The sequence below is a fragment of the Phoxinus phoxinus genome (genome assembly GCF_949152265.1).
Source record: "Phoxinus phoxinus genome assembly, chromosome: 1".
Classification (NCBI taxonomy): domain Eukaryota; kingdom Metazoa; phylum Chordata; class Actinopteri; order Cypriniformes; family Leuciscidae; genus Phoxinus; species Phoxinus phoxinus.
In genome coordinates, this window is record NC_136876.1 from 14,484,823 (window position 1) to 14,512,440 (window position 27,618).

Here is a 27,618-nt window from a genome sequence, read left to right on the forward strand (position 1 = left end):
ATTTACATGGTTTGTCTTAAAGCATATTAAAAACACCAGACATATAAACAACAGTAAAAGCTTGATTTTAACCACATGGGGACTTTAATTAAATGCAGTCCTTAACTTCTGGCACTCTAGCGGTTAATAAACAGATCTGCATGATTCATGATGCACTCGCTCATTTTATAAGTTCAATATGCGCAACCTCATTTTTCCTGAGCATGTTATTGGCCAAGACTTTCCGTCCCTGGAACGAGCTTCTCCTCTATTACAATCCTCTATAATAAACAGTAGATGGCATCATAAAGCCAGTTTTTTTCACAGATGATTGCTTTTAAAATATATTATTTGGGGTTTAAACCATTTTGCCCAAATAGAAGAAAAAAATATCAGGTACCGTATCTTTAAGTATCTTTTTGGCTATTTTGTAGTTTTACTGAGTATCAAAGATATTAGCAACTTTTACTCTATACTTGGCTAATTTTTGCATAAGTATAGTCTTTACTCCAATAAATTTGATAAATAGAGAGCACTATTTGTTTGAATGCAAAATACAATTTCAAGCTAGATGGGAGAAATTTCTACACAGTGTACCTTGAAATATTTAAAACCCGTCATAAATCAGTGTTAGAAACAGTGAGAGGCAAAAACAATGTCACAAAATCTACTATATTGAGTGTTGTAAGTTAATTTTGTTTTTATTCTTGCCAGTATTTTGAATTCATTTTATTGACCATTATTACTGTTCATGTAGAGATGAAGATTGCCTGATCATTTGCTGTTGATGCACTTGTCTGGTTGAATGAACAGATAAAACGAGCACAGAGAAACCGATGATTTACATAGAGCTGATTATAACAGCAGGTGTTTCCTGTGTGTCAGAATCAACTTCCTGTCCTGAAGAAAATCTCCACAGCTCACTGCATCTGCTAGAAGATAACTTCAACATCCATATTCACATGATGTCGGATCACATGAATGTCAGGCCACCAGGAGCATTTTGTTTCTCATAGTTGAGATCGAAACTTTATGTATCAAATAATAGTAATTTTTCATTTGTCATTGAGTCACTCGCTCATTATCAGTCATGTGATCGTCTCTATATTCAGACGACATTCATCTCTGCTGTGCTCTAAACAAATGATATATTAGTTTACTAGTTTAATTTGCTCTTTCCACTGAAGATCTGAGGTTTATATATTTTAAAACTGAAGACATGGTTTATTTGATTTACACAATGATACTACTTTTATTATTCATTCTTCCATTGATCGTAGAAGTGAAAACTGACTTAGTAAGGAAGTAGTTAATACATTTTGAATGGTTACATGCTTCATTTCTCCAAAAAAGTTCAATAAGAAAACTGTTTGTTCAACATGCGGTTTATTAAACTGGTTGTAAATCATCTTACATCATCATTAAAGCCAAAATATTGTCCGCAGAAAATGACACAATTCAGGCACTAAGTTACATTCTTGAACTATTTTTAATAGATTCTATATTCATGATTTATATTACTCTACGACGTCAGAAGATATTATTCCTCGCTATCATAATCACTCAAACAACATCAGATTCTCTGAGTTTAGTCGCTGCATTCAGATTTCTTGATGCTTGTGCTGGTGGTCTTTGAGGCGATAATCGCTTCACATGTCAGATCTTGGTCTTTCTCCCACTCTGAGCTCTCGATGGTTAAATAACTGCTCATCTTGAATTTCTGGTCACGCTGCTGTTCAGCAGAGCCGGTGAAGACGCCTGTAGTAACCGAGTTCCCGTTCACAAGCCAGCGCACATCAGCAAAACCCACAGACATGTGATTGATCAGACACACCAGAGTGACTTTACTGGAGCTGGTCAGATCTTCTCTGGTTGAACGGAGGATGTTCAGCACAGGAGGAGCAACATCTGCATCTGCATCGACACAAATCACCATTAACATGGACAAACATCTGCATCTGCATCAACACAAATCACCATTAACATGGACAAACATCTGCATCTGCATCAACACAAATCACCATTAACATGGACAAACATCTGCATCTGCATCAACACAAATCACCATTAACATGGACAAACATCTGCATCTGCATCAACACAAATCACCATTAACATGGACAAACATCTGCATCTGCATCAACACAAATCACCATTAACATGGACAAACATCTGCATCAACACAAATCACCATTAACATGGACAAACATCTGCATCAACACAAATCACCATTAACATGGACAAACATCTGCATCAACACAAATCACCATTAACATGGACAAACATCTGCATCAACACAAATCACCATTAACATGGACAAACATCTGCATCTCAGACACACATATGACTTATTGAACTCTGACTACATTTCAACTTTGAAAATTTCACACATTCCAACATGTCAAAATATTCAATTAATAAATAATATTATAATTATTTATGTTTAAAAAATGCATCTCAACGTCTTTATTGACTTGCAACACAAAAGTAAAATAGTGCATGTGTGTGGGTAGTTTGTTGGATTGTTATTTTCTACATCAAGATTTTGGGTTGAAATGTACATGAATTTATATATGGCACACAGTGTATATTTTAGATGCTGACACTATATTTTCTACTATTTTTAATCATCTTTATGCCTTCACAGCTCATTTTCAACTGTCCTACAGCGTGACATAAACGTACAAATTGAGTAATATGGTTCATAAGCTTCATGTATAATAATTATTTTAAAAAACATTCAGCAAAACAGTTTTAGATGTAAAACAGCACGTCACACACCGCAGGTCAACTTCTCATGTGTTGCTTCACAGATACTGAACATAATTAGTTAAATGAGGATTTTTAAAAATACATCAAATTAAACACAAAGTAGATGCTTGTCCTTAAATCACAACATGAAAAAGTATGTTCTATAATAATACTATTAATTATTAATTGAATAAAAAACACAACCAGATAAAAGCACAGATGAAAGTTAGGCGCTTGATAAAACTTTCTCTGACTGAATTCACACATTTAACTGTAAATTCACTACAATAATGAGTTTATATATCTATAATGAAGTTTAGGCTATATTTAATACAGTGAAAAGATTTTAAAAAATGAAAATACAGTGTAAAGATCACTTACCAGTCACAATGAGTTTTGTTCCTTGTCCGAATACCACAGTGACACATTTCATATGTTCAGTCGTACAAAAACCTCCTCAGTCTGTGAAGAGACACAAACAGAAGTGAAACACTCACTCAACCTCAGCGGACTGTGTCCTTTACACATTTATTTCATGGAGAAATGGATCAGATTCAAACACAAACACATTTATGTTGCTGTTTTATTCTTCATATTTGCTGTATTTGACCAAAGTGGCCCGTGTGTTCAGCTACAGGATCACACACAGTCCACCACAGGAATAAGTCCTGCAGAGATGCTGTTGGGACGTAAACTGTGTTCCACTCTTGATCCTTTGCATCCAGACTTGCAACAGAAGTTACGAGTCGAACAAAACAAAAGTAGTTTCATGACAACACATGGCAAGTTAGGAGTTTTCACGTTGGTGAAGCTGTTTTGATAGTTATGCACCCAAGTGGATTTCTGGGATCATTGCCAAGGTGATGGGCGCTCTCTCGTACCCGGTCATGCTCGAGCTGGCAAAGTAGTGCGTAGACACGTGGATCAAATTCTCTCTCAGGCGGTGGAGAGTTCAGAGTCGGGATGTTTCCTTGGACACATCAGTGTGTAGCGGGACTGACTCCGTTTGTGGAGACACTGTGACAGAGCCAGCGGGTTTGGGCTCTCAGGACCAGCTGGAGTGTTGAAAGCAAAACCCTGAGTTCAATCCCAGAGGTCTGCAGGTCCCAAAGGACTGATCAAAAGCCCAAACACTTGGAAGACTTTGTGTTGTGAGAAAAAAAGAAAAGAAAAGAAAAGTTGTAACGTTAAAGGTTTTGTTGGAAAAACGTATTGGTTGATGTTGTTATCTTTAAGATAGGTGTCATTTGGAAATGTGATTACACACATACTTATACCATGGTCACTTGCCAAATAAAACATTTTTAAAACATTAGTTTATATTTTAATTAGGCTAAATCTAGTTTTTACAAATAATAACTTGCCTGACGGTTTACTTAGCAACCGGAGATATTTATAGTCCGCTCAGCTTGTAGAACCCTTCAGGTTCAAAAATGCATTTTTTTTCAACTGCCTGTTGCTATGGTTACTCACAGCTGTTGTAGGCAGCGCATTTATTTATTAATTTCGAATGGTAAACAGGCAGTTTCACCAGAACGACTTTAGGTGTCCTCTATCACTTTTTAACGGACACCCTGCAGCCAATCAGAATCGAGTATTCGCCCAGACCATGGTATAACCAAGGGGGTAATCCATCCGCCGGAAACTGAAGCCTCCGCGGGCGCCGCCATTGTAGCAGAACTTCACCTGCTGTTAGCATTCCATTGACTCCCATTCATTTTTGCGTCACTTTGACAGCGAATAACTTTACATCTGAGGCGTCCAAAGACTCCATTTGTCCATTATTTATTTCTAAAGAAACTCGACAATGTATAAAAGGCTACATTACCTTGTACCTTACGTTATGGCCCCGTAGAAGCCGTTTTTGTAAAAATAGGCTAACGATTGCGTCATAACTCACGCGACTCTCTGTCGCACTGTAGAGAAATTACCGTACAGACCGGCGGAGAAGCTCGCAGGCAATCGGGGGGACGTGGAGGCATAAAGTCCGATAAAGTGAAGGGAGTAGCCCACAGAGAGTGATAAAGTTGATCCTACTGCTGCTCCTGGACAGCTAATACTCACGCTCTCCGTCTCTGCGAGATTCGGAAGGGAATGATTCAGATTTCTCTCCGCACAGCTATTAGAAGACTGACAGCTGTCAGACACGTTGCTCACGTGTTCAAGCTCAGTTTGAGCCTGCGCAGTTCACCTGGCGATCAGGAAGTGAGTGCTTCAAATGGGCTTCACTTTTCTCCGTTGAAGTCTATGGGGTCGCTGTGTCCATCTTATATACTGTCTATGGGTATAACTATGCTCATGGGTAGCTTGAAAAAGAGATTCTGCGTGACTTCCGTAAATATAGGCTACCCGTATGTACCAATATTACAAAGGCAGAGGAAAATAAATCTTGCTGCGTTGTGTTGAAAGCCATAACGTCTCCAGCCTGTTTGTTGTTCGAGTGACAGTTATCATTAAAGTGCTTTGAAACACAATTTCATACGGCTGTTGTTATTCTGAGGTGTCAGTGAGTGAATCCTGCTGGTGTCTCAGTGTGTTCACACTTGTACTTCGGTTCTCCTGGTTCTTTTGGTCCGGACCAAAAAAGAAAACAATACAACGTCCTGATTCGCTTAGGATTCACTGTCATTTTTAACACTGGACCTAAAGATACAAAGAAAATAAAAAATAAAATATTTGATGTTGCGACATCCAAAGCAATGCTGTGTTCAAGTCAACCACAACTCTCTTCATTAAAGCTCTTCAAGTGATTCAGTGTCGTGATGTCAAGAAACAAGATCATAAGCAGCAGTTTTTACGCAGTTTTGGTCAACATGAGGAATTTCCAGCTATAAGACACGAGATAAAGTGATTGTGTGTCTTTTTTTTCACCAATTGCTGACATTCATTCTTTGCTTTGTTATTGTTGTTCATTTGTAGATGAGATTGCATGATTATTTGCGGCCAAAGATGAGAGTAATCTGTTGTTCACACTGAGTGAATTCACTTTGGGACGGAGATGCCGTTTGTCGGGGCGTTTCAAACGAAAGTGAACAACTGAATCCATCAAATACTGTAAGTTAGTGAAGGGAACATGCTGTGGTCACTTCGAGAAAGTGTGTCTTTACACCTGAGGACCAGAGATGAGAAACTGCTGTAGCTTCAGAAGCACATTTAACACTATCCTGTCATGATTTTTATTATTATTATTATTATTATTTTATTTTTATATATATAAAAATATTTCTCTAAACAATTACTTACAGGGCAGAATAAAGAAATTGGAGAATATTCTCAGCATCTGTGATTAGTTTGTAATTCATCATGGATCTGAGAAGTGAAGTATCGCTCTTATCATCTGTTGTCTAGAAGCAGAAGTGAATGTGAGCAGTGAGGAGGTTTTTGTCATGCTGTGAATCACTGTGATACGTACTCTTTAGCAGTGTCATCCCATGTGTTACAGTAATACACTGCAGAATCACCAACATCCACATTACTGATGATCAGACTATAATCTGATTTAGATGAATGTGTTGATGTGAATTTAGGAGCAGAGAAACCAGATCCATATGATGGAGAGCTCGAGCCATGATAAAATCTTAACACATATTGAGGAACTCCTCCTGGAGTCTGTTTGTACCATCTAGCAGCAGCATTAGCTACTGTCCCCAGATTACAGTCCAGTTTAGCCGTTTCTCCTTTATTGACTGAGATTAATGGACTCTGAGTCACTACAGTCACTCCACTGACACCTGCAGAATAAACATAACCTTTATATGAGATTGTGTCAAAACACTTTAAACCTGATATCAGATGTGATGAAAACTTACAGGTCAGAAGAGTAAAGAAAGCACAGATTATTGTGATCATCTTGTGATTTGGTCCGTGTGACGTATAAAGATGAGCAGTGCTGCAGAATAATGCTGAGAGGATCAGAGAGAGAAACTTTAAGACAGTCAAGATCTCTGAGAGGGAGGAGCCACTGAAAGACACGCCCACATCACACAACAGACACGCCCACATCTGCCAATAGACACGCCCACATCTGACACATCTGCCAATAGACACGATTGTCTATTCTAAATTATATTTATTGTCTATTATAAATGAGCTTCTCACTTCATCACTGAGGAAAATGTGTTGAAGTTTTTCTCAATGGATTCCCACTAAACATTGGATGTCGGATAGACGTGCAGATCATGTCTATATTGGGTCCATGACCAATTCTGGACATCTATTCAACGTCCAAACTAGATCCACAATTTGGACGTCCAACCATGACACAACTTGGACGTCATATTGACATTCAACATTTGACTTTTGAAATGTGTAATTTTTTTGACGTGATTTGGACGTCTATGACAGGTGCAGGAAATTTACATGATTAATATATAATTTGTTTTATTTACAAATATCAACATTGTTGTTATCAACATGATTAATACATATGAATGCAGATTATTAATAATTATTTAAGATCGTTTTCTAAAAACTCCATTTGATTGCTCAGCAGGTGATAACTGGAGACGCAGTTTAATATAGTTTTCCTGTATCTCAACCAGTAGAGCATTGGTGCTTGCAACGCAGGATCATGGGTTTGATTCCCAGGGAAAGCAAGAACTGATAGGAATATAAATGTGTAATGCAATGTAAGTCACTTTGGATAAAAAGCATCTGCCAAATGCATAGATGTAAATACAATGGTACAGAAAACACGTCCTCCACCCTTTTGAAACATGGGACTACAGTTATAGAAGTTGTATAAAAACAACGTTAAATTTGATGTTGAAAAGACGTCCACAAACGACCACATTTGGACTATACACAGATTTCTTGTATACAAACAATACCGGATGCGCGCGCCGCGCATCCAAGAGGCAAGACCGCTATATGTTATGCCGAGTTCTGTAAAAGAACATTGTAATTAATGTAGATTTCGCATTGTTTGTAAATTCTTGTTGACTCAATAATAAACTGCAATTTCAGAGTTGAATCTGTTTGCTTGTGTTTCATTTGCATATTAATATTACATTATGTAAAACGTTAGTTAGTTGACTAGTATGAAATTGTCCAACTAAGTTTGCGAATCATAAAAAACATGACATACCCTATGCATTTAGGTTAGTTTACATCACTACAGCTCCGCGTCATCTCTGCTTCTGCTAGATATAGCCGTAAAGACTGTTGCTTTCTGCCTCTTAGATGCGCGCGCATCTATGTGATGACGTTGCACAGAAACCCGTGTATAAATAACCCTTACACGGAGGTCCCACGGATGTCAACATTAGACGTGCGGTACACAGCAAAATCCCCAGTGTTAAATCAACACTGCTCAGAGCACATATGGTCCCACTCTACAGAGTGTTAAAATAACACTGAATCAGTGTTAAAGTTAATGAGATAATTAAGTGATTAATTAAGTGATGATTGAACATTAATGATGAACACCTGCTGTCAACAAGCAGAATCACTGAAGGAAAGAGAAACACAAGAACTACAACTGACTTTTAGTCAAAGCCGTAGATTAAATCAACTCAAATAAACTCCATTTGATTGCTCAGCACCAGGTGATAACTGGAAACGCAGTTTAATATAGGTTTCCTGTATCTCAGCAGAGCATTGGTGCTGGCAACGCAACCGCAATGGGTTTGATTCCCAGGGAAAGCAAGAACTGATAGGAATATAAATGTGTAATGCAATGTAAGTCACTTTGAATAAAAAGCAACTGCCAAATGCATAGATGTAAATACAATGGTACAGAAAACACGTCCTCCACCCTTTTGAAACATGGGACTACAGTTATAGAAGTTTTATAAAAACAACGTTAAATTTGATGTTGAAAAGACGTCCACAAACGACCACATTTGGACTATAAATAACCCTTACACGGAGGTCCCACGGATGTCAACATTAGACGTGCGGTAGATGTCGAAAAAAAAAAGACGTCGTCTGGCGTTACAAAAAAAAAACCTTCAGTGGACCGAAATTGGACGTTCAAAAATGTCATAGAAAAGACGTCACTCCGACGCCACATTGCGCAGTGGGATTTCTGCAAACTCAGATCACTGCTCTCAAATCAATTAACACAGTGATCTGAACACTTTACAATTGTCCCTAAACAGATTGTAAGTTTGTCATATTCTCAATTGAACATATCATGATTTCAATTGGCCCCAAACTAGTAGGCCAATCTGATGGTTAAAGGAACACTTCACCTCTGGAAAGATGAATGTGTATTTAAAATGGGTCATTTATGTAGAAGAAATGTGAAATTATTTTTGAATTTGGAGCCTTCTAGACTGAGAAAAGTCAGAAAATGTATTTTTGGCTTATGGGGATGAAAGACAACAACTCCCAGAATGCACTTGCTTCGCTGCCCTAGGAGGCCACGCCTACCGGTAAGAGATCGCAGTAAACAACAAGGCTATGCTACTAGTGAGTCTCCGTGAGTCTGCCCAGTATTTTGATGTCGCCCAAAATGTCCAGGATTCGGCTTTTGCGTTCTTCAGTCGCCATTCCTCATGTTTACTGTGGCGAGCAGGAACGAGACTGACGGCCGCGGAGAACGATGCGAGCCCGGTGGCGTGATTACTGATGAGTGGCGCCGGCGCCTGTGAGACGCAGCGGTCTCGTATCTCTCAAGGAGGAGCGGGAATTTTCCTAGCAATGTTAAAACGCACATCAAACGATCACTTGTTTAGCGTTCATGTAAACACTACATTCAGATTCACCGATCGGGATGAATTCAGTTAGATTGAAACAAAATGTGTGCATGTAAACTATGAATGCGACTGCAGAAAGCAAAAGCCGAATCCCAGACATTTTGCACCATCTCGACGGCCGGACGAGTCCGGGAAAAAGAGGATGGTCACCGCTACTACTCAGCTTTCTCCACAGAATAAGAACCTGTTAGCTTAGCTTCCAAATAAAGAATGGCTGACACTATATGTACATTCTGTTAGTGAGATCCCTCTATGGGCGGGTTGAAAACATGCGGAACAGCGCCTTCTACTGGATAAATGATGAGCTAGTGTTTGTAGTCTTACCCTTATTCAAAGAAATTTGACTTCCTGCTTTTTATGACGCAAAATGACGATTTTTGCGTCATAAAAAGCAGGAAGTGGAACACTTAAATCCTTATTTCTCCCATCTCAGGGGAAAATAAGGGAATAAACCATGACCATTCGAAAATGTGACTGGGTTTCTAAAGATACAAAGTCTAATGCAAATGGGTGAAGTGTTCCTTTAATAACACACACATCACTGGAAATGCAGTTTTTCATTTACTCAGCTATCACTATTGCATTAACAATAAAAACTATTTTAAAAGTCGCAAACATTGTTATGCAAATAAAAAATTAAGAATAAGCATTAAAAGGGGAAAAGAAAGGATGTAAGTGTGGAAGATGGTGGAGAGAGTTGAGGAATGGGAGAGGAAGAGTGAAACGGGTATAAAGAGATGAAGAGGTTAAGAAAAGGAGAGAGAGAAGAGATGGGTGAAGTGGAGGACATTGGTGTTGTGGAAAGAATAAGAGGAGAAATTGTAAAAAGACATGAACAGAAAGGAAGGGATGAAAGATGAGTGAAGAGACGTAGAAGTTACAGACTACAGACTTCAGACTTCTACAGACAAAAATGAAATGGAAATAATCCTATAATTAACCATGTACAGTAATAAATCCTGGATTCTTCTTGAGAAAAACTAAATATATATAACACTTCTATATTTATGAGTATTGTACTATATTATTGATAGTTGTAGTTTTGAGAGATTCAGAGGGGCAATTTCTGTAAATGCCCAAACATTTTTAAGTTCAAGAACACTAAGGATGACCAAGTATGTTTTGAATGGAATAAGAGCAAATCATTTTTAAACAACACCATCAACCACAACAGAAGAGTCCTGTGAGATGTTGAGGCAGAAGAACCATGGATGATAATAATGCATGATTAGATTATATTCTGTGTGAAATTCTCTGGCCAGATGTAAATCAGAGACTTGATCAATAAAGTTGAGTGATCGCAGAACTGGACAACAGCAAACATCTGCTGCATATTTGTGTATTGTGTATCATTATTTGGGAGTAGGGGAAAAAACATAAATCAAAATTCCTCATTTAATAATTTTATGACAAAATGCATTTTCATTAGTGTATTTCTGTGTAGCTGAATATGTTATTAAATCAACAGAGAACACCTGTAGTTTTGATGATAGTATTTCCTTTTTTAAACACAGAGCTTCATGAACTGTTTGGCTGTAAGATAAGAGTGTGTTTAGATGACAGTGTTTATTGTTCTGAGAGCAGTGAACTGAGTTTAGAGAAATGTGTCCAATCGACTGAGAAAAACTGTAATACAACAATTTAAAAATTAATCAGGTTTTTTCCCCCTTTGGAATATAGTGTTAATCAGTGGTGTATATAATATTCCTAATACATGTTAATATATTTTTTAATGAGACACTGTGATATTTGAATATGGTTTATTATGCTTTTTAAAGGTCTATAATAATAAGCTTATCATTGTGATGGAGAGTCTGAGACATTCGGATCCATTTGCAGTAATTTTATTGAAACACACAATGAAGCAAAAGACAAGGCAGACTAGGAACAGGCAAGGGAGATCCAGGAATCAGAGTGGTTACCAGGCGTGGGTCAGGGCAGGCAGAGAACGTTCGTGAAGGATCCTTGGAAACACAGGCTGGGGTCGGAGAACCAGGAATACTTGGGTAGATACAGAGATCGCTTGGAAATGAACGCCGTGGCAGAATCAAGACTTCGCAATGAAGGTGAGTTGGGAGTGTGCATATAAAGGGAGCTGAGAGAGTCAGAGTGAGAACAGGTGCGCTGATAATGGGATGGGACAGGGCTGGTAGATAATGAGTGTGAGGAGGTGGAAGATGGGAAGTGCAGTCCTAGTACTCAGGGGAAAGTGATCTGATGCCGCCAGAGGGAGGCGATAGAGGTCGTTCCGTGACAGAGCCCCCCCCCTGCGAGCGGCTCCGGAAGCGAGGGCCTGGACGACGACGGGGTCTCCCTCGGGGTCTAGAAGCTGGACGGTCAGGGTGGTCTTGATGGAAAGTGGTCAGAAGCGCAGGGTCCAAGATGTTCTGGGACCTCACCCACGAGCGCTCCTCAGGACCGCACCCCTCCCAGTCGATGAGGTACTGAAGAACCCCGCCGCGCCGCCTGGAGTCCAGAACCTCCCGAACCTGGTAGATCTCCTCGCTCCCGACGTCGATGGGAGGAGTACTCCTGGTAGCGTCCTCTGGGTTGCTCTCACTCCTGGGTGTAGTGGCGGGTCTGAGAAGAGAGACATGGAAAGTGGGTGAGATGCGGTATGAGGCAGGGAGTGCTAACCTGTACGAAACGGGAGTGATTCGTCTAAGGATACGGAATGGTCCAATGAAGCGGGGAGATAGTTTTTTGCAAGGAAGTCGGAGACGAAGGTTCTGAGTGGACAACCATGCCCACTGGCCCGGCCTGAAGAGGGGGCCGCCTCTTCTGCGTCGATCTGCCTGTCTTCTGAACTGACGCACAGCACGCTGAAGATGAACGTGGGCAGTGTTCCAAGTCTCCTCACTCCTCCTTAACCAAGTGTCCACCGCAGGGAGATCTGTGGGTTCACCAGACCAGGGAAACAAGGGAGGTTGGAACCCCAGCACGCACTGGAATGGAGTGAGACCGGTCGAGGGCTTGCGGAGGGAGTTCTGGGCGTATTCAGCCCAGACGAGGAACCTGCTCCAATCCTGTTGATTCTGATGGCAGTAGGTGCGGAGGAAACGTGTGAGGTCCTGGTTAAGTCTCTCCACCTGTCCGTTGGCCTGCGGGTGATAACCAGAGGTGAGACTGACGTTAATGTTTAGTTTGCTGCAGAGTGCTCTCCATACCCGAGATGTGAACTGGGTCCCCCTGTCGGACACCACGTCCTCGGGCAGGCCATACAAACGGAAGACGTGTTGAAGGAGTGACTCAGCGGTTTGGAGGGCTGTAGGCAGGCCGGCCATGGGTATGAAGCGGCATGCTTTGGAGAAACGGTCCACCACGGAGAGGACGGTGGTGAAGCCCTGGGAAGCTGGCAGGTCGGTGACGAAATCCACTGCAATGTGGGACCAGGGTCGCCGGGGGATCGGAAGTGGTTGTAGTAGACCTGCTGGCTTCAGGTGAGAGGCTTTCACCATGTTACAAGTGGTACACTGATGAATAAACTTTACGGTGTCAGCATGGACTGAGGGCCACCAGAAACGGTTGGTTACCAGCTGGATGGTAGCAGAAATCCCTGGATGACCAGCACTGGGTGTGCAATGTACCCATTGAAGGACACGGGTGCGGAGATCCAGAGGTACAAACACCCGGTCAGGAGGACATTCTGAAGGAGCAGGGAGATTGTTCTGTGCCGCCGAAATCTCTGACATGATATCCCAAAGGACTGGGGCTACGATGAGGGTCGGAGGCAGGATGGGCTCTGGCTGTGAGATATCAGTGGCTCCGTCAAACTGACGAGACAGAGCGTCGGCTTTCCCATTCTTGGATCCTGGGCGATACGTGATCTTGAAGTTAAATCTTGTAAAGAATAGTGACCACCTAGCCTGCCGGGAATTCAGTCGCTTCGCTGACTTGATGTATTCGAGGTTGCGATGATCAGTGAGGACCGTGAAGGGTAGACGTGCGCCCTCTAGCCAATGTCTCCACTCCTCAAAGGCAGCCTTCATGGCCAGAAGTTCTCTGTCCCCAACATCGTAGTTGCGCTCAGCAGAGGTGAGTTTGCGAGAGTGGAAGGCGCAAGGAAACATTTTGGCAGGATTCCCGTGACGCTGCGAGAGGATGGCACCTACTCCTGAGTTTGATGCGTCCACCTCCACAATGAACTCGCTCTCGGGATCTGGGTGATGGAGAATGGGAGCTGTGGTAAATCTCTCCTTGAGCTTCTCGAAGGCGGACGTACATTCAGGAGACCACCTTAAACGTTGCCCCCCCCCCCGAAGGAGGGACGTGAGAGGAGCTGTCGTCATGCTGAAGTTCCGGATGAACCTCCGGTAGAAGTTTGCAAAGCCCAAGAAACGCTGAAGCTCCTTCACAGTGGTGGGTCGAGGCCAGTCGACCACAGCCTTTACCTTGTGATCATCCATCATGACGCCCTCGGAACTAATGACGTACCCCAGGAATGAAATACGGGTCTGGTGGAACTCACACTTCTGGACCTTGGCGTATAGTTGATTGTCAATAAGACGCTGGAGCACGGCGCGCACATCCCTGACGTGTTCTGCAAGAGTCTCGGAATAAATCATGATGTCGTCAATGTAGACTATGACCTTGTGATTCAACATGTCCCGGAAGATGTCATTGACGAAGGCCTGGAAGACAGAGGGACTGTTGGACAGCCCGAACGGCATAACCCGGTACTCGTAGTGCCCAGTCGTCGTGGAGAAGGCCGTCTTCCACTCATCCCCCTCTCGAATGCGGATAAGATTGTAGGCATTTCTCAGGTCTAGTTTGGTGAAAAAATCTCCAGGGCGGCTGGGACCAGCGGCAGGGGATAACGATATTTGACTGTCACCTCGTTAAGATTGCGGTAGTCTATGCAGGGGCGGAGACCTCCGTCCTTCTTTTTGACAAAGAAAAACCCTGCGGAAGCTGGAGAAGTGGAAGGTGTGATGAAACCCTTGGCGAGCTGTTCGTCTATGTAGGTCTTCATGGCGTCGGTCTCTGGCTGAGACAAAGGATAGACTCTCCCACGGGGTGCTACAGCTCCTGGAAGAAACTCGATGGCGCAATCCCCTGGTCTGTGAGGTGGTAGTAGAGATGCTTCCTTCTCGCTGAAAGCCAAAGCGAGGTCGTGATAGGCAGAGGGAACGCCCTTGAGATCAGGATTCTCTGACTGGCCGAGAGCAGCTTCAGGACCATGGACAGCGGACTGGCAGTTCGCGGAGCAGAACGGGGACCACTGAATTATTTCTCTCTTGCACCACGAGATATGAGGGTCGTGCTTCTCCAGCCAGGGGAATCCTAGAACAACAGGATGTTGAGGTGAATTTATGGCGAGCAGTTGAATTAACTCAGAATGTTGAAAACCGGTATCGAGGGTTAACTGTTGAGTGATATATTGAATCTTGCCGGACCCCAGGGGGCGCCCATCCAAGGCTGCTATTGCCACTTGAGGTTCACATGAAACGAGAGGGAAATGATGAGCTTTAGCAAAAGTGATATCAATGAAATTTCCCGCTGCCCCAGAATCAATCAATGCAATGGTGTTAACAGTCTCATTATCAGTGCTGATAGATACTTTTACAGTGAGAGAATGCATAGTGAGGAGACTGGGACTCACCGCAGGAGAGATATTAGAGCTGGGTCTCACGGGGCATGTCGCCCTCAGGTGGCCGGCTTTGGCACAATACAAGCAGAGGTTCCGGCGCATTCTCCGGTCGCGCTCCTCAGTGGTTAGGCGCGTGAAGCCGATTTGCATGGGTTCTGGTTCAGCATTGGCGGAGGAATATTCGGCGATGCGAGGTTTGAGTGACGTGCGGCGGGCGCGCATGAGGTTATCCAGACGAATGGTAAGGTCCATGAGTTGAGAAAGGGTTTTTCCGTCATCTCGGCATGCGAGCTCTCCCTGTAGATCAGAATTGAGTCCCTTACGGTAGAGTAGACGTAATGGATTCTCCTCCCAGCCCGTCTGAGCAGCGAGAGTGCGGAAGGTGAGAGTGTAATTCGCCGCGGAGGATCCTCCCTGACGAAGAGACAGCAACAGCTCACCCGGGTCCTTTCCGTCGGCGGGATGTTCGAACACCTCTCTGAATTGGATGAGAAAATCGTCATAAGAGGGAAAAGCGAGATTACCTCCTGACCACAGCGCCGTCACCCATTCCAGGGCTTTTCCAGTCAGCAACGAGCATATGAAGGACACACGGCCATCGTCGCTAGTGAAGAGGTGAGGTTGTTGATTAATATACAGTGTGCATTGCAACAGGAACCCCTTGCACGTAGCTGAAGATCCATCATATTTCTCAGGAAGGGATAAACGGAGACTATTGGATGTACTCACACTGGGCATGGGTTGAGCTGGGGGTGCAGCGACCTGTGTGGCCGCGGTGGATTGAGGAGAAAGTGACTGCATGGATCTCACCAGTTCCTCGGTGAGTGAAGTTAATTTCTCCAGCTGTCGTTGATGAACCACCAGTACTGAACCTTGATTAGAGAGTTCTGTGGAAAACTGATGCAGGGCTGCTGGATCCAGTGTTGGCGAAGTCTTCTGTGATGGAGAGTCTGAGACATTCGGATCCATTTGCAGTAATTTTATTGAAACACACAATGAAGCAAAAGACAAGGCAGACTAGGAACAGGCAAGGGAGATCCAGGAATCAGAGTGGTTACCAGGCGTGGGTCAGGGCAGGCAGAGAACGTTCGTGAAGGATCCTTGGAAACACAGGCTGGGGTCGGAGAACCAGGAATACTTGGGTAGATACAGAGATCGCTTGGAAATGAACGCCGTGGCAGAATCAAGACTTCGCAATGAAGGTGAGTTGGGAGTGTGCATATAAAGGGAGCTGAGAGAGTCAGAGTGAGAACAGGTGCGCTGATAATGGGATGGGACAGGGCTGGTAGATAATGAGTGTGAGGAGGTGGAAGATGGGAAGTGCAGTCCTAGTACTCAGGGGAAAGTGATCTGATGCCGCCAGAGGGAGGCGATAGAGGTCGTTCCGTGACAATCATGAATGAAATTAAATAATATAAAAAAGTGTGTCACAGTCACAGTTCACATGTTTTCTTTTTTTCAGATATGCTGTATAATTTCTTAATATATATAATAAAGAAAATAGATCCAAAATAGATACAAAGTAAAAACATCCATCAAAATGTACATTACATTTTCCTCACTGTTAAATAAACTAATATGAAATAACAATAAATATATAAATGTCCAACATGCCTCTAGGTGACCAGTCCATCTCTAGAGTTACACTCTAGAGTTTAAATTATTTAAATATACTAATGTAACTGTAAACTAACTGCCCATATTGTACATTGAATTCAAGAACAAGTGAGATGTGTGTGAAAGCAGAAGTGAATGTGAGCAGTGAGGAGGTTTTTGTCATGCTGTGAATCACTGTGATACGTACTCAGTAGCAGAGCTATAATACGTGCCACAGTAATACACTGCAGAATCACCAACATCCACATTACTGATGATCAGACTATAGTCAATATTTGACTGAGCTCTAGATGTGAAGCGGCTGGATGTAAAACCATCACCATATAGGTCAGGAGAGCTGATTGTAAAATGCATTCTCAACACAAACTGAGGAGCTGCATTTGGACTCTGTTTGTACCAGCCGACATAATAACCATCGTACGTTTCAATGTTACAATCCATAGTCACAGATTTGCCTTTTTGTTCTGTCAGCACAGAGGGTTTCTGTGTGACCACTTTCGCAGATCTGACACCTGAAAAATTATAATCAATACAATTAATTTCATCAACTTTGACACCCCTGAGAGAACAACATGTTTGTAGTGAAATAACTTACATGACAGAAGAGTGAGGAGAGTGAAGTAGAAAATGATCAGCATCTTCCCTGTGAAGAGTTTGAGTTTAGTGGAGAGATGAAGAGAATAAGAGAGACTGAGAGACTCATATATGAGGAAGAGAAACTCTGAAAGAGTGACGATCACTGGAGTTCAGCCAATCATTTCATCCAGACGCTGCTTTAATATCTCAGTAATATCTTCACATATGGGGGGAAAAAATCCTAATGTTTCCTCCATTCCTGTGAAATGATGAATTTCTCTAAGAGGTGATGTGTGAAATCAAATCTATAGACTGATACTAAAATTAAAAATGCACAAAAATATAAAGAATATTCAAAGCATCTCATTCATAGTTTCAAAGGATACTGCTGAATATTACAATTAAATTTGTTCACTGAATCATTTTGTCATGAAACTGCACGTGGACACAGACAGAGGAGATCCAAATGCAGGCTTTAATAAAGGATGATCCAGGTAACAACGAATAAACAGGCAGAGGGTCAAAGTCCAGGTCAAATATAGCAGAAGTACAATACAGGGGCAAGGCAAACGGGTAAACTAGATACAGGCAAGGTGTCCAGGAAACAGGGAAACTCAGACTAAAACAGGATACAATGAAATAGCTCAGACTTGCAGCATGACTGTCTAACAACACTTAGCAAAGAGACAAAGGAAAACCAAGGCTTAAATCAGAGAAGCTAACAAGCATAATCAAAAACAGGTGAAAGACATAAAGCATAATCAGACCAAGTAAAACCATAAGAAGGAATGAAAAATAGAGAAGGAATGCCCCCCAGTGGCTCACGCGGGCACTCCAGCTGCTGATTGTCACACATTTAAACTCAGCACAGGATTTCAAGACAAGAATTTCATTCAATTTAGAAGACCTGTTTCAATTTTTATTTGACTGAATATTTGTTCAGGTATTCATGAAAATATATAGTTTATGATTGCGGTTTGTCTCGTGAGAACCTGCAGGTCAGTAAAACTCGTCTGTGTCTCTCCATCATGAGTGAAAACAGAGAAAACACAATTTACATCCAGCTACAAATGTGAGTTATTATGAAGGAGCTTCAACCTAAAGGACAGAATAAAACACATGTAAAGTGAATAGCTAAACCTAATAGTTAAAACAACTTGTCAAATATTGCATTATGTCATATTGATGTTCGTTAAATCATGCAATATGCTCTCCTTTTAAAATCGTAATATACTTTTATTGCTGCATTATCCAGTATATACACTCTCTGTATGGATAATCTGCATTAATCAAAATCAGCAGAAGAAACTATATGTGCTTCATAATGAAATGCTCTTGACTGCAGTTTTGTCTTTCTCTCTTCTGTCATTCCACATAACCATTCCTTACTATTTGATCAGATTTCCAAATGTTAAAGTCACCATGAAATCAAAATGGACAATTCATATTTTTATGAAATATTGCAGTATTTATTATAAATGACTTATGTTATTTTTAAAAGTTCCCTGATTCTCAATTACAGAAATATATGTTTGATATTATGCAGTAAAAGTTATAAATGAGTAAGAAATGTGATGTAAAATAAAAGCATTGATTAGATATCACAAAATCATGTTAATTACTATGTGGTTTTGTGTATATGAAGTATATTTCTCTGTGATCTGTGCAGCTGGTGACTTCTTAGACTAAGTTTGTGTGTTTCAGTTCTGAAAGAGCTCAGAGGAACATCATGATTTACATAAAGCTGAAATTATGAGGCACATATTGTGCAGGTGTATCCTGAGAGAGAGTCATGCATGTCTATGAAAGAAAATGCAAACAAATGCATTGCCAAATATCTTTAATTGCAGAACCAAAACCCAAAAATTAAAGTATAATGGGCGCTACGATTAAATCATGTTCATTCAACAATTAATTTTTTTGAGTGTAGTCCTGATTCGCTTAACATTCACACTGTCTTTTTTTAACTGGACATAAAGATACAAAGAAAAGAAAAAAGAAAATATTTTATGACATGTTGCGATGGAACTTGTCGAACATCCAAAGCAATGTGTTCAAGTCAACCACAACTCTCTTCATTAAAGCTCTTCAAGTGATTCAGTGTCGTGATGTCAAGAAACAAGTTCATAAGCAGCAGTTTTTATGCAGTTTTTTTTAACATGAGGAATTTCCAGCTTTAAGACACGAGATAAAGTGATTGTGTTTCATCTTTTTCACCAATTGCTGTCATTCATTCTTTGCTTTGTTATTATTGTTCATTTGTAGATGAGATTGCATGATTATTTGTAGCCAAAGATGACAGTAATCTGTTGTTCACACTGAGTGAATTCACTTTGGGACGGAGATGCCGTTTGTCGGGGCGTTTCAAACGAAAGTGAACAACTGAATCCCTCAAATACTGTAAGTTAGTGAAGGGAACATGCTGTGGTCACTTCAAGAAAGTGTGTCTTTACACCTGAGGACCAGAGATGAGAAACTGCGGTAGCTTCAGAAGAATACAGCACATTTACTACTATCCTGTTATATAAAAGTACATCTCTAAAGGTCTTTTTTCTGGACAGGACAGAACCGTGAAAACAATAATTCAGAATTTTCTCAACATTTGTAATTAGTTTGTAATTCATCGGAATCTGAGAAGATAATTAGTTTCAGGACAGAATAGTAAAGTTTTAGTTTTAATCATTGTGAATCTGAGAAGTGAAGTATCACTCTTATCATCTGTTGTCTAGAAGCAGAAGTGAATGTGAGCAGTGAGGAGGTTTTTGTCATGCTGTGAATCACTGTGATACGTACTCATTAGAGTCCCATGTGCCACAGTAATACACTGCAGAATCACCAACATCCACATTACTGATGATCAGATTATAGTCAATATTTGACTGAACTCTAGATGTGAAGCGGCTGGATGGAAAACCATCACCATATAGGTCAGGAGAGCTGAATGATGAAAGCTGTGAATGATGGTATCTCAACACAAACTGAGGAGCTGCATTTGGACTCTGTTTATACCAGTGGACATAACTCTCGTCCTTTTCAATGTTACAATCCAGCGTCACAGATTTGCCTTTTTGTTCTGTCAGCACAGAGGGTTTCTGTGTGACCACTTTCGCAGATCTGACACCTGAAAAATTATAATCAATACAATTAATTTCATCAACAAACCTGAGAGAACAACATGTTTGTAGTGAAATAACTTACATGACAGAAGAGTGAGGAGAGTGAAGTAGAAAATGATCAGCATCTTCCCTGTGAAGAGTTTGAGTTTAGTGGAGAGATGAAGAGAATAAGAGAGACTGAGAGACTCATATATGAGGAAGAGAAACTCTGAAAGAGTGACGATCACTGGAGTTCAGCCAATCATTTCATCCAGACGCTACTTTAATATCTCAGTTATTCACATATGGGAAAAAAAACTGAGAAAACACAATTTACATCCAGCTATAAAAGTAGGCTATCTAAATATCTAAATTCTGTCGATCTATAGGACAGAATAAAACACATGTAAAGGAAGCTCAGGTTCACCTAATAGTTAAAGGGGTCATGATATGATATTTCAATATGTTCCTTGAGGTTCATAATGTTAATATAGTAATTGTTTTATTATTTTTTAATATCCTTCAACACAATCCAGGACACCATTAAAATAAAAACCATCCGGTTGTTTCCAGGTCCGTTCACATTTAACGCAAAACTGGAATAAAATAGCCATTTTTTCCAAGACGATAATAACATAATGATAAATATGCAAACCCTTGTGAAAAAGAAGCACACTTTAGCATGTTGTACTTTTAAAAAGAGTTCTTATTAAAGAAATAATATACTTGTAGATTACACTGTGAACGGAATAATGTTTTCTCACACTTAAATGTGAATTGCAATTAAATTAACATTTATTTTAGTTAAAATATATATATTAAATCCAATTATTGAATTTAAGAGTGTTTTTTTGACACACCGTGCATCAGACATTATGTACTTTCTTCTATTGTCTCTGAAATATGGTTAAAGAAGTGTCCTGCCGAATGGACATGCTAAAATATATTTTTAATGTAATTTCTATGGATCATGTATGTCATTAAACATACTTGTAATCACTCATTTGTAATTATCTGAGGTGTAATTTAATACATTTAAAACATATTTAGGCTACTTGAACCATTTCAAGTAAGCTATTTTACATGCCAACACATTAAAATAAGTGTAGCCTACTACTCTTAAGCACGACATTTTTTTAAACAAAAATATATACTTTTATGACTTGAAGACACTACAAATGTACATTTTCAACAAAACACTGATCTTTCGCTAGGGATATAAGGGTTTGGAGAGCAATTCTGCTACAGCTCACCAGAGGGCGCGATGAATCCTCAAAAATAATCATACAGGAAACATGGAGACTTTTATTTTGTAAATAGCATCGTTGCCGTGGCGACACAGGAAATCTCTCCATGTAATGCTTGTATGTGTAAAACAGAAATCTTTAAAGCATCGCTTTTATTCTGAGACAGTAACTGTTAGCAGGCTGAGTGGTCGAGGCGATGTGTTTATTGCTCGGTGCAACTGGAGTTGGGAAAACGCTTTTGCTGAAACGACTACAGAATATCCTTTATCAGCTGATTAGCCTAACTTACTTAAGACAGACTGCCTTCCTAAATATGTAATAGTTTCTTATTATAATTTCTCACCCACTGTCAATGAATATGACTCCTTTATCTGGACTAACAGTTGTGTCAGATCATGGACGCGCATGCGGATTTGGGTGAAGCGCCCGTCACTCTTCCCACGGTGAGATCTCCTCTCACACTAATGCTGTTCAGATAGTAAAAAATAAAGATGTTTGTAATATTTTAAAAGCAGTTTACGGCAAACAGTGTGTTTTAGTGTTTAAGTCATTTGAATTACGCTATCTAAAACTAAAGTAGCCTAATACAAAAGCTGGAAAAACATTGGAAATGTTTCAGATGTATACTTTTCTTTTTTATATATATATATATAGTTTATTTGGTCCCACTTTATATTAAGTGGCTTTAAGTACTATGTACTTACATCGAAAAATAAGTACAATGTACTCATTGTGTTCAAGTTTTATTGTAAAACACCTTTGCTCCTATTGAGATGTAATACGGGTAAGGTTAGGGACAGGTGTGGTGGTATGGTTAAGTTTAAGGGTGGGTTATGGTGTAAGGGAAGGGTCAACTGTGTAATTACAAATGTAATTACATACATTAATTACAGCTGTAATTACATGCAGGTATTTTAAAATATAAGTACTATGTAAAAACATGTATATACACAATAAATCCATTGTATCAAATTATTAATTTCAATGTAAGTACATAGTACTTAAAGCCACTTAATATAAAGTGGGACCGTTTCTTTGAATCACAATAACGTCTTTTAAATAATGCATTAGAGTAAAATAAAATAAAAAAATATTTACAAAAAGAATAAGCTAGCTTTTATTTTAATATATATATATATATATGTGTGTGTGTGTGTGTGTGTGTGTGTGTGTGTGTGTGTGTGTGTGTGTGTGTGTGTGTGTGTGTGTGTGTGTGTGTTAAGTTGGGGATTGTTCACAAAGGCCATTAGAAAAAAACCTGATTTGTTTGTGTTAAATATCTTTATTTTTTCTTTAGGTCGGTACCAACCTCACAGACCTCATATTTCGGAGGAAGAAAATAACAATACGAGAGTTGGGAGGCTGTATGGGACCCATTTGGCCAAAATACTACTTAGATTGCACATCCGTTATAGTGAGTATCAACAAGTCAAGAAATAAGAGAACGAGAAAGAAACCAGTTCAAATATAAAGTATAATAGTACAGAAGCCGAAACAGAGGTTTAAGGGAGGTTTGATTTTGCTTAACATGTTTCGTCACTACTTAATTCCCATATGTGTTGTGAGTTATTATGAATTTACTACTAGTATATGAAAATGTGAACAACAGATTGTCATATTGAAGAATGAAGTGTGTTCAAACATTTGACTGGTAGTGAATATCTCAGTAACTCAGATCGCAGAAGCTAATGGCTTTGCTCGTAGAATCCCTGGATTATCAACCACTGGACGTGAAGATTGTTTGCAGGTTTTCATTGTTTTGAGAGTCCTGGAGAGAGACTGTAGGAACATTTACAGTATGATCATTTTGTCCATCACTATTGATGTGCGTTTGTTCTTTATGCCTTGTAGTTTGTGGTGGACTGTGGCAACATTGGCCAGATTTCCTCGTCCTGCGTGCAGCTGCTGTCTGTTCTCTCTGCGGAGCCGCTTCACGCTGCTGCTGTGCTCATACTCTTCAACAAGAGGTCAGAAGAGGTCACACACTAGCTACGTTTACACCCAAAGTCACCAGTTTAACTTATGCGCAAGATTGGAATGTCGCATAAAACATTTGCGAATAAAGCAGCGCTTCCATCCCATGTGTTCAAGAGAGCAAAATCATTGTTTCCTGGGAATTTGGCGTTATTTAATTTAATTTTGGAATTATTCCTCCATCATGAATGATTTGTGCCTCTGAGCGCGTAGACGAGACTCAAAAAACACGCTCATGTTATCTTGCGTTCATAATCAGATCCCGGATGTTTTGGGAACGCAATCGTGCGATACGCTTCTGGGAGGGAATTAAATAAAATCATTCATGACAGACTTTGGCTCAGGCATTTCAGAACGATCAAACCAACATTTGAGATGCTGTGTCACGATCGACTGACAAAGTGTCGAAGGTGGGTCTAGAACCCGGGTCTCCCCGTCAGAGAAAGCTATTTCTCTACCTCTGGTCTACTGGAGAAGACAGTTTGTAGAAGACCCATGTGCAGAAGCAAAAGCAAACTAGGAGGCTCAGGTAACTCAAAAGCAGGCAGTCTTTACTTGATCTTCAGTTTTCAAATACAAACAAAAGAGCAGTCATAGCTTTACAAAACAAAACATAGAAAGGCCAATGGCAACAGAGAAACAGCACTTAACTCTTCTAGAACTCAGGAAATCCATAGATGGTAGGCTCAAGACTGAACACAGCTCAATGAAAACTGACAACTTAAATAGGGCAAAATACAGGTGGAACACATTAACTTGATTAGCAGTCATAACTAAAGAGTTCACAGCAGGTAGTGCCGCCTAGTGGCTGGGAGAGTAATTGCAGGAAGGAGCAGACAGCTCTCCCTAGTGGCTTGGAATGTCATTGCAAGAGGGATCAGACAGTGCTCCCTAGTGGCTTGGAGAGTCGTTGCAGGAAGAGTCTTACATGCTGTGATGCGATTGGTCCACTGGTTTGTCCAATTATCCAATCACATCTTCTGTTGAGGCAAACTCACATTTATTCTGTAAATGTGTTTCATTCTTAGTTAATGCGCATGTCTTCTTATCAAATAAAAAATGTATGTGCCTCAATCGAGCGCAAACGTTATTTTATGGACATTTTTAGAGTTTATGCGCATCTTAAGAGTTTCCATCCAGTATTTATTTATTTTTTTTACTCACTCCATGAATACATTTCTTTCCTCAGGGATCTTCCGTGCACCGTGTCTCTCGTGGAGCTGAAGTCGTTGTTCAGGATGGATGACATCATTAGAAGTGCGCCTCAGTCCATCACAACACTAGAGATCAGTGGGCGCTCGGGACAGGGCCTTCAGGATGTGCTCGCCTGGCTGTTTCCAAACCGCTCTGAGACATGAGAGATGTGGAGGCAGAGAACTGGGGGCTAATATTATATCACAGTTAACATCTGATAAATGATGGTGAAGATGTGTGTGTGATTTGCTGCTGTGTTACAGTAACATTCATTTGAGAAACAGCTGCGGTGGCAAAATGTAGAACTGGTGGTCTTTTGGCGACTCTCGTGTGACTTCCTGCGCTCTGTGGAATAGTTAGTTTGAAGAATCTTTGAGCGGTTGTTTTCCACACAATGAAAGCATATTGTCACCATGATCCAAAGTGGTCAAAACACAACCATTAAACACTTGGATTTTCCCTCCACTGTAAGCTCTCAAATCCCATGTGTTCCACAGAAGAAAGAAATTGAGTCTTGAAATGTTGTTTAAAATGCATCCTAGGATCAGTGGTGTAAAGTATTTAAAGTCCCCCTGTAGTCAATCATTTTCTCCCTTAAAACTCATCTTTGATCACCAAAATTACATAATTAAAAGTTTTTTCCTTGAAAAAAGGCTGTCATACCTTAAAATAGCTTGAATGTAACTCTGCACTCTTTCCTCTTTAGTATATGCGGTTCTATGAATATGCAAATTAGCCCCGCCTCCACTCACTCACTCCAGCTCAGAGATCCACTCGTTGACGATCACACGTTGATCTGATTGGTTACAAAGTAGTTTGTGACGTCAAACACCAGCGATTTCAAACCGTGTTTTTGAGACTGTCTTTGGTTCACTGCAGTTTTAAGGAGAAAATTCTCAGCAATGGTGTCGACTTATGAATTTACACATGGTTTGTTTAAAGCATATTAAAAACACCAGACATATAAACAACAGTAAAAGCTGGATTTTAACCACATGGGGACTTTAAGTAAATGTAATTAGTAACTGTACTTAAAGCTGCAGTCCTTAACTTTTGGCGCTCTAGCGGTTAATAAACAGAACTGCCTGCGTGTTGCGGAAGAACATTGTAGCCGGATCTACTTCTCTCAGTTTCTGTCTATGACGAGTCACGCACTCGGATACTCCACAGCGGCACGACCCGAACCAGTCTAAAATAGTCTGAATATAAACAATAAACTGAATATAAGACAAAACCACGGTTTGGAAAATGGATTCATGATGTACTCGCTCATTTTATAAGTTCAATATGCGCAACCCCCTTTTTCCTGAGCATGTTATTGGCCAAGACTTTCCGTCCCTGGAACGAGCTTCTCCTCTATTACAATCCTCTATAATAAACAGTAGATGGCATCATAAAGCCAGTTTTTTTCACAGATGATTGCTTTTAAAATATATTATTTGGGGTTTAAACCATTTTGCCCAAATAGAAGAAAAAAATATCCGGTACCGTATCTTTAAGTATCTTTTTGGCTACTTTGTAGTTTTACTGAATATCAAAGATATTAGCAACTTTTACTCTATACTTGGCTGATTTTTGCATAAGTATAGTCTTTACTCCAATAAATTTGTGATGAGTAATGCAATTACTTGTTTACATTTTGCATGGGCACTTCTGCATCAGTTTATTTCTGCTACAAAAGAAGCAGTATCGCCATCTACAGGGCATTTAAGGAACTATATCTTTTGCGTTTTGCCCTTACTCACCCAAACTTGTCAACAAGGCTACTTTAAACTTTATGCAAGTGCGTTAGCCGGTCGTTTCTGAGTCTCAGGGGTTTCATGTATGAGATGAGCAGTTATGACTGCAGCCGAAACCAGAACATCTTGTTCAAGTGGGCTTTGACTATTTAATTTTACTCAACATTATTGTATCTAACTGTTATTTTGAAGATACCTTTTTGAAGGATATTACTTATGTCCTTTTTGAGAACTGAGACTTGAGTGTTTTTAGACGTTTAAGAGGCTGTTGTGTCGACCTTGATTTATTGCGATATTGAGGTGTTCAGTTTTATATTGATTTTAGAAAATAAAAACGTGATTGCCCTCTTCACAAATCCACTTTTCTTGTTTTTCACTGGCATGTCTCGTGTGTGTTACAATCAGTGCGAGTAAAATATTTGAGTACTGTTCAGATACTCTATTGGCCGGTTTCACAGACAAGGCTGAAGTCTAGTCCCAGACTAAAATGCATGTTTGAGCTGTTTTAACTGAAAGCAACTTGTGCTGGAATATCTTAAAATATGTCATTGTTTTGTCTCAAGATTCACACCAGTGATGTTTTTTTCTAAGGCACGTTTATAAAAGCTCCTTAAATGTCCTATAATTGACGGCCTAATCCTGGCTTAATCTAAACCCTGTCTGTGAAACTGGGCCTATTACTTTTTCTCAAGTCGTATTGGACTTGGTGACTTGTAACTTGTAATGGATTTTCGCTGTAAGGTCTCTGTACTTTTACTCAAGTATGATTTTCAGGTACTCTTTACACACATCAAGTTAAATAATCAAACATATAAAGAGCCGTTCACACTGAATGTGTTTTGTGAGACATGGGCAGTGGACTGGGTAAAAACTAAAAAGTCTAGAGACACGTCAATTAAAAGTTTAACTTATTTAAGCTCCACATCTTTAGAAAGCCCGATCTTGTGCGAGACGCTGCAAAAGATGTGAGATGTGAGTGCAACGGTCCTTCTAGTGTTTACAGAGAAAACAAAGGAAAAGCAATGCAGTGTAATGAAAAGACGCAGGGAAGTGGAATGGGAACAATTGAGTGAAGAGTTTTTTCCAAAAAATGTGAGACGTGATCAGTGGAATGTAAGAAAATGAGAGGTCTCGAGACATTTTAAAAGTAATTTA

At 40.3% G+C, this 27,618-nt stretch overlaps 2 protein-coding genes across 2 annotated transcripts; one reads left to right on the plus strand and one right to left on the minus strand.

Moving 5' to 3' along the window:
- Positions 1-1,235: 1,235 nt before the first annotated feature.
- On the minus strand, positions 1,236-17,380 carry LOC306994393 (immunoglobulin lambda-1 light chain-like). Its single transcript, XM_079604866.1, has 4 exons — positions 17,234-17,380; positions 16,818-17,150; positions 3,112-3,141; positions 1,236-1,893 (listed from the first exon to the last, which is right to left on the minus strand). The coding sequence occupies exons 1-4, from the start codon at positions 17,274-17,276 to the stop codon at positions 1,568-1,570; spliced, it is 732 nt and encodes a 243-aa protein (XP_079460992.1). The 5' UTR covers positions 17,277-17,380; the 3' UTR covers positions 1,236-1,567.
- Positions 17,381-21,614: 4,234 nt separating this feature from the next.
- Positions 21,615-27,328, plus strand: LOC307005777 (ADP-ribosylation factor-like protein 16). The gene is made up of 5 exons (XM_079626227.1): positions 21,615-21,813; positions 21,938-21,999; positions 22,854-22,970; positions 23,408-23,523; positions 24,720-27,328. Exons 1-5 carry the CDS (start codon positions 21,753-21,755, stop codon positions 24,886-24,888), a joined length of 525 nt encoding a protein of 174 aa, XP_079482353.1. The 5' UTR covers positions 21,615-21,752; the 3' UTR covers positions 24,889-27,328.
- The last annotated feature ends 290 nt before the right edge of the window (positions 27,329-27,618 follow it).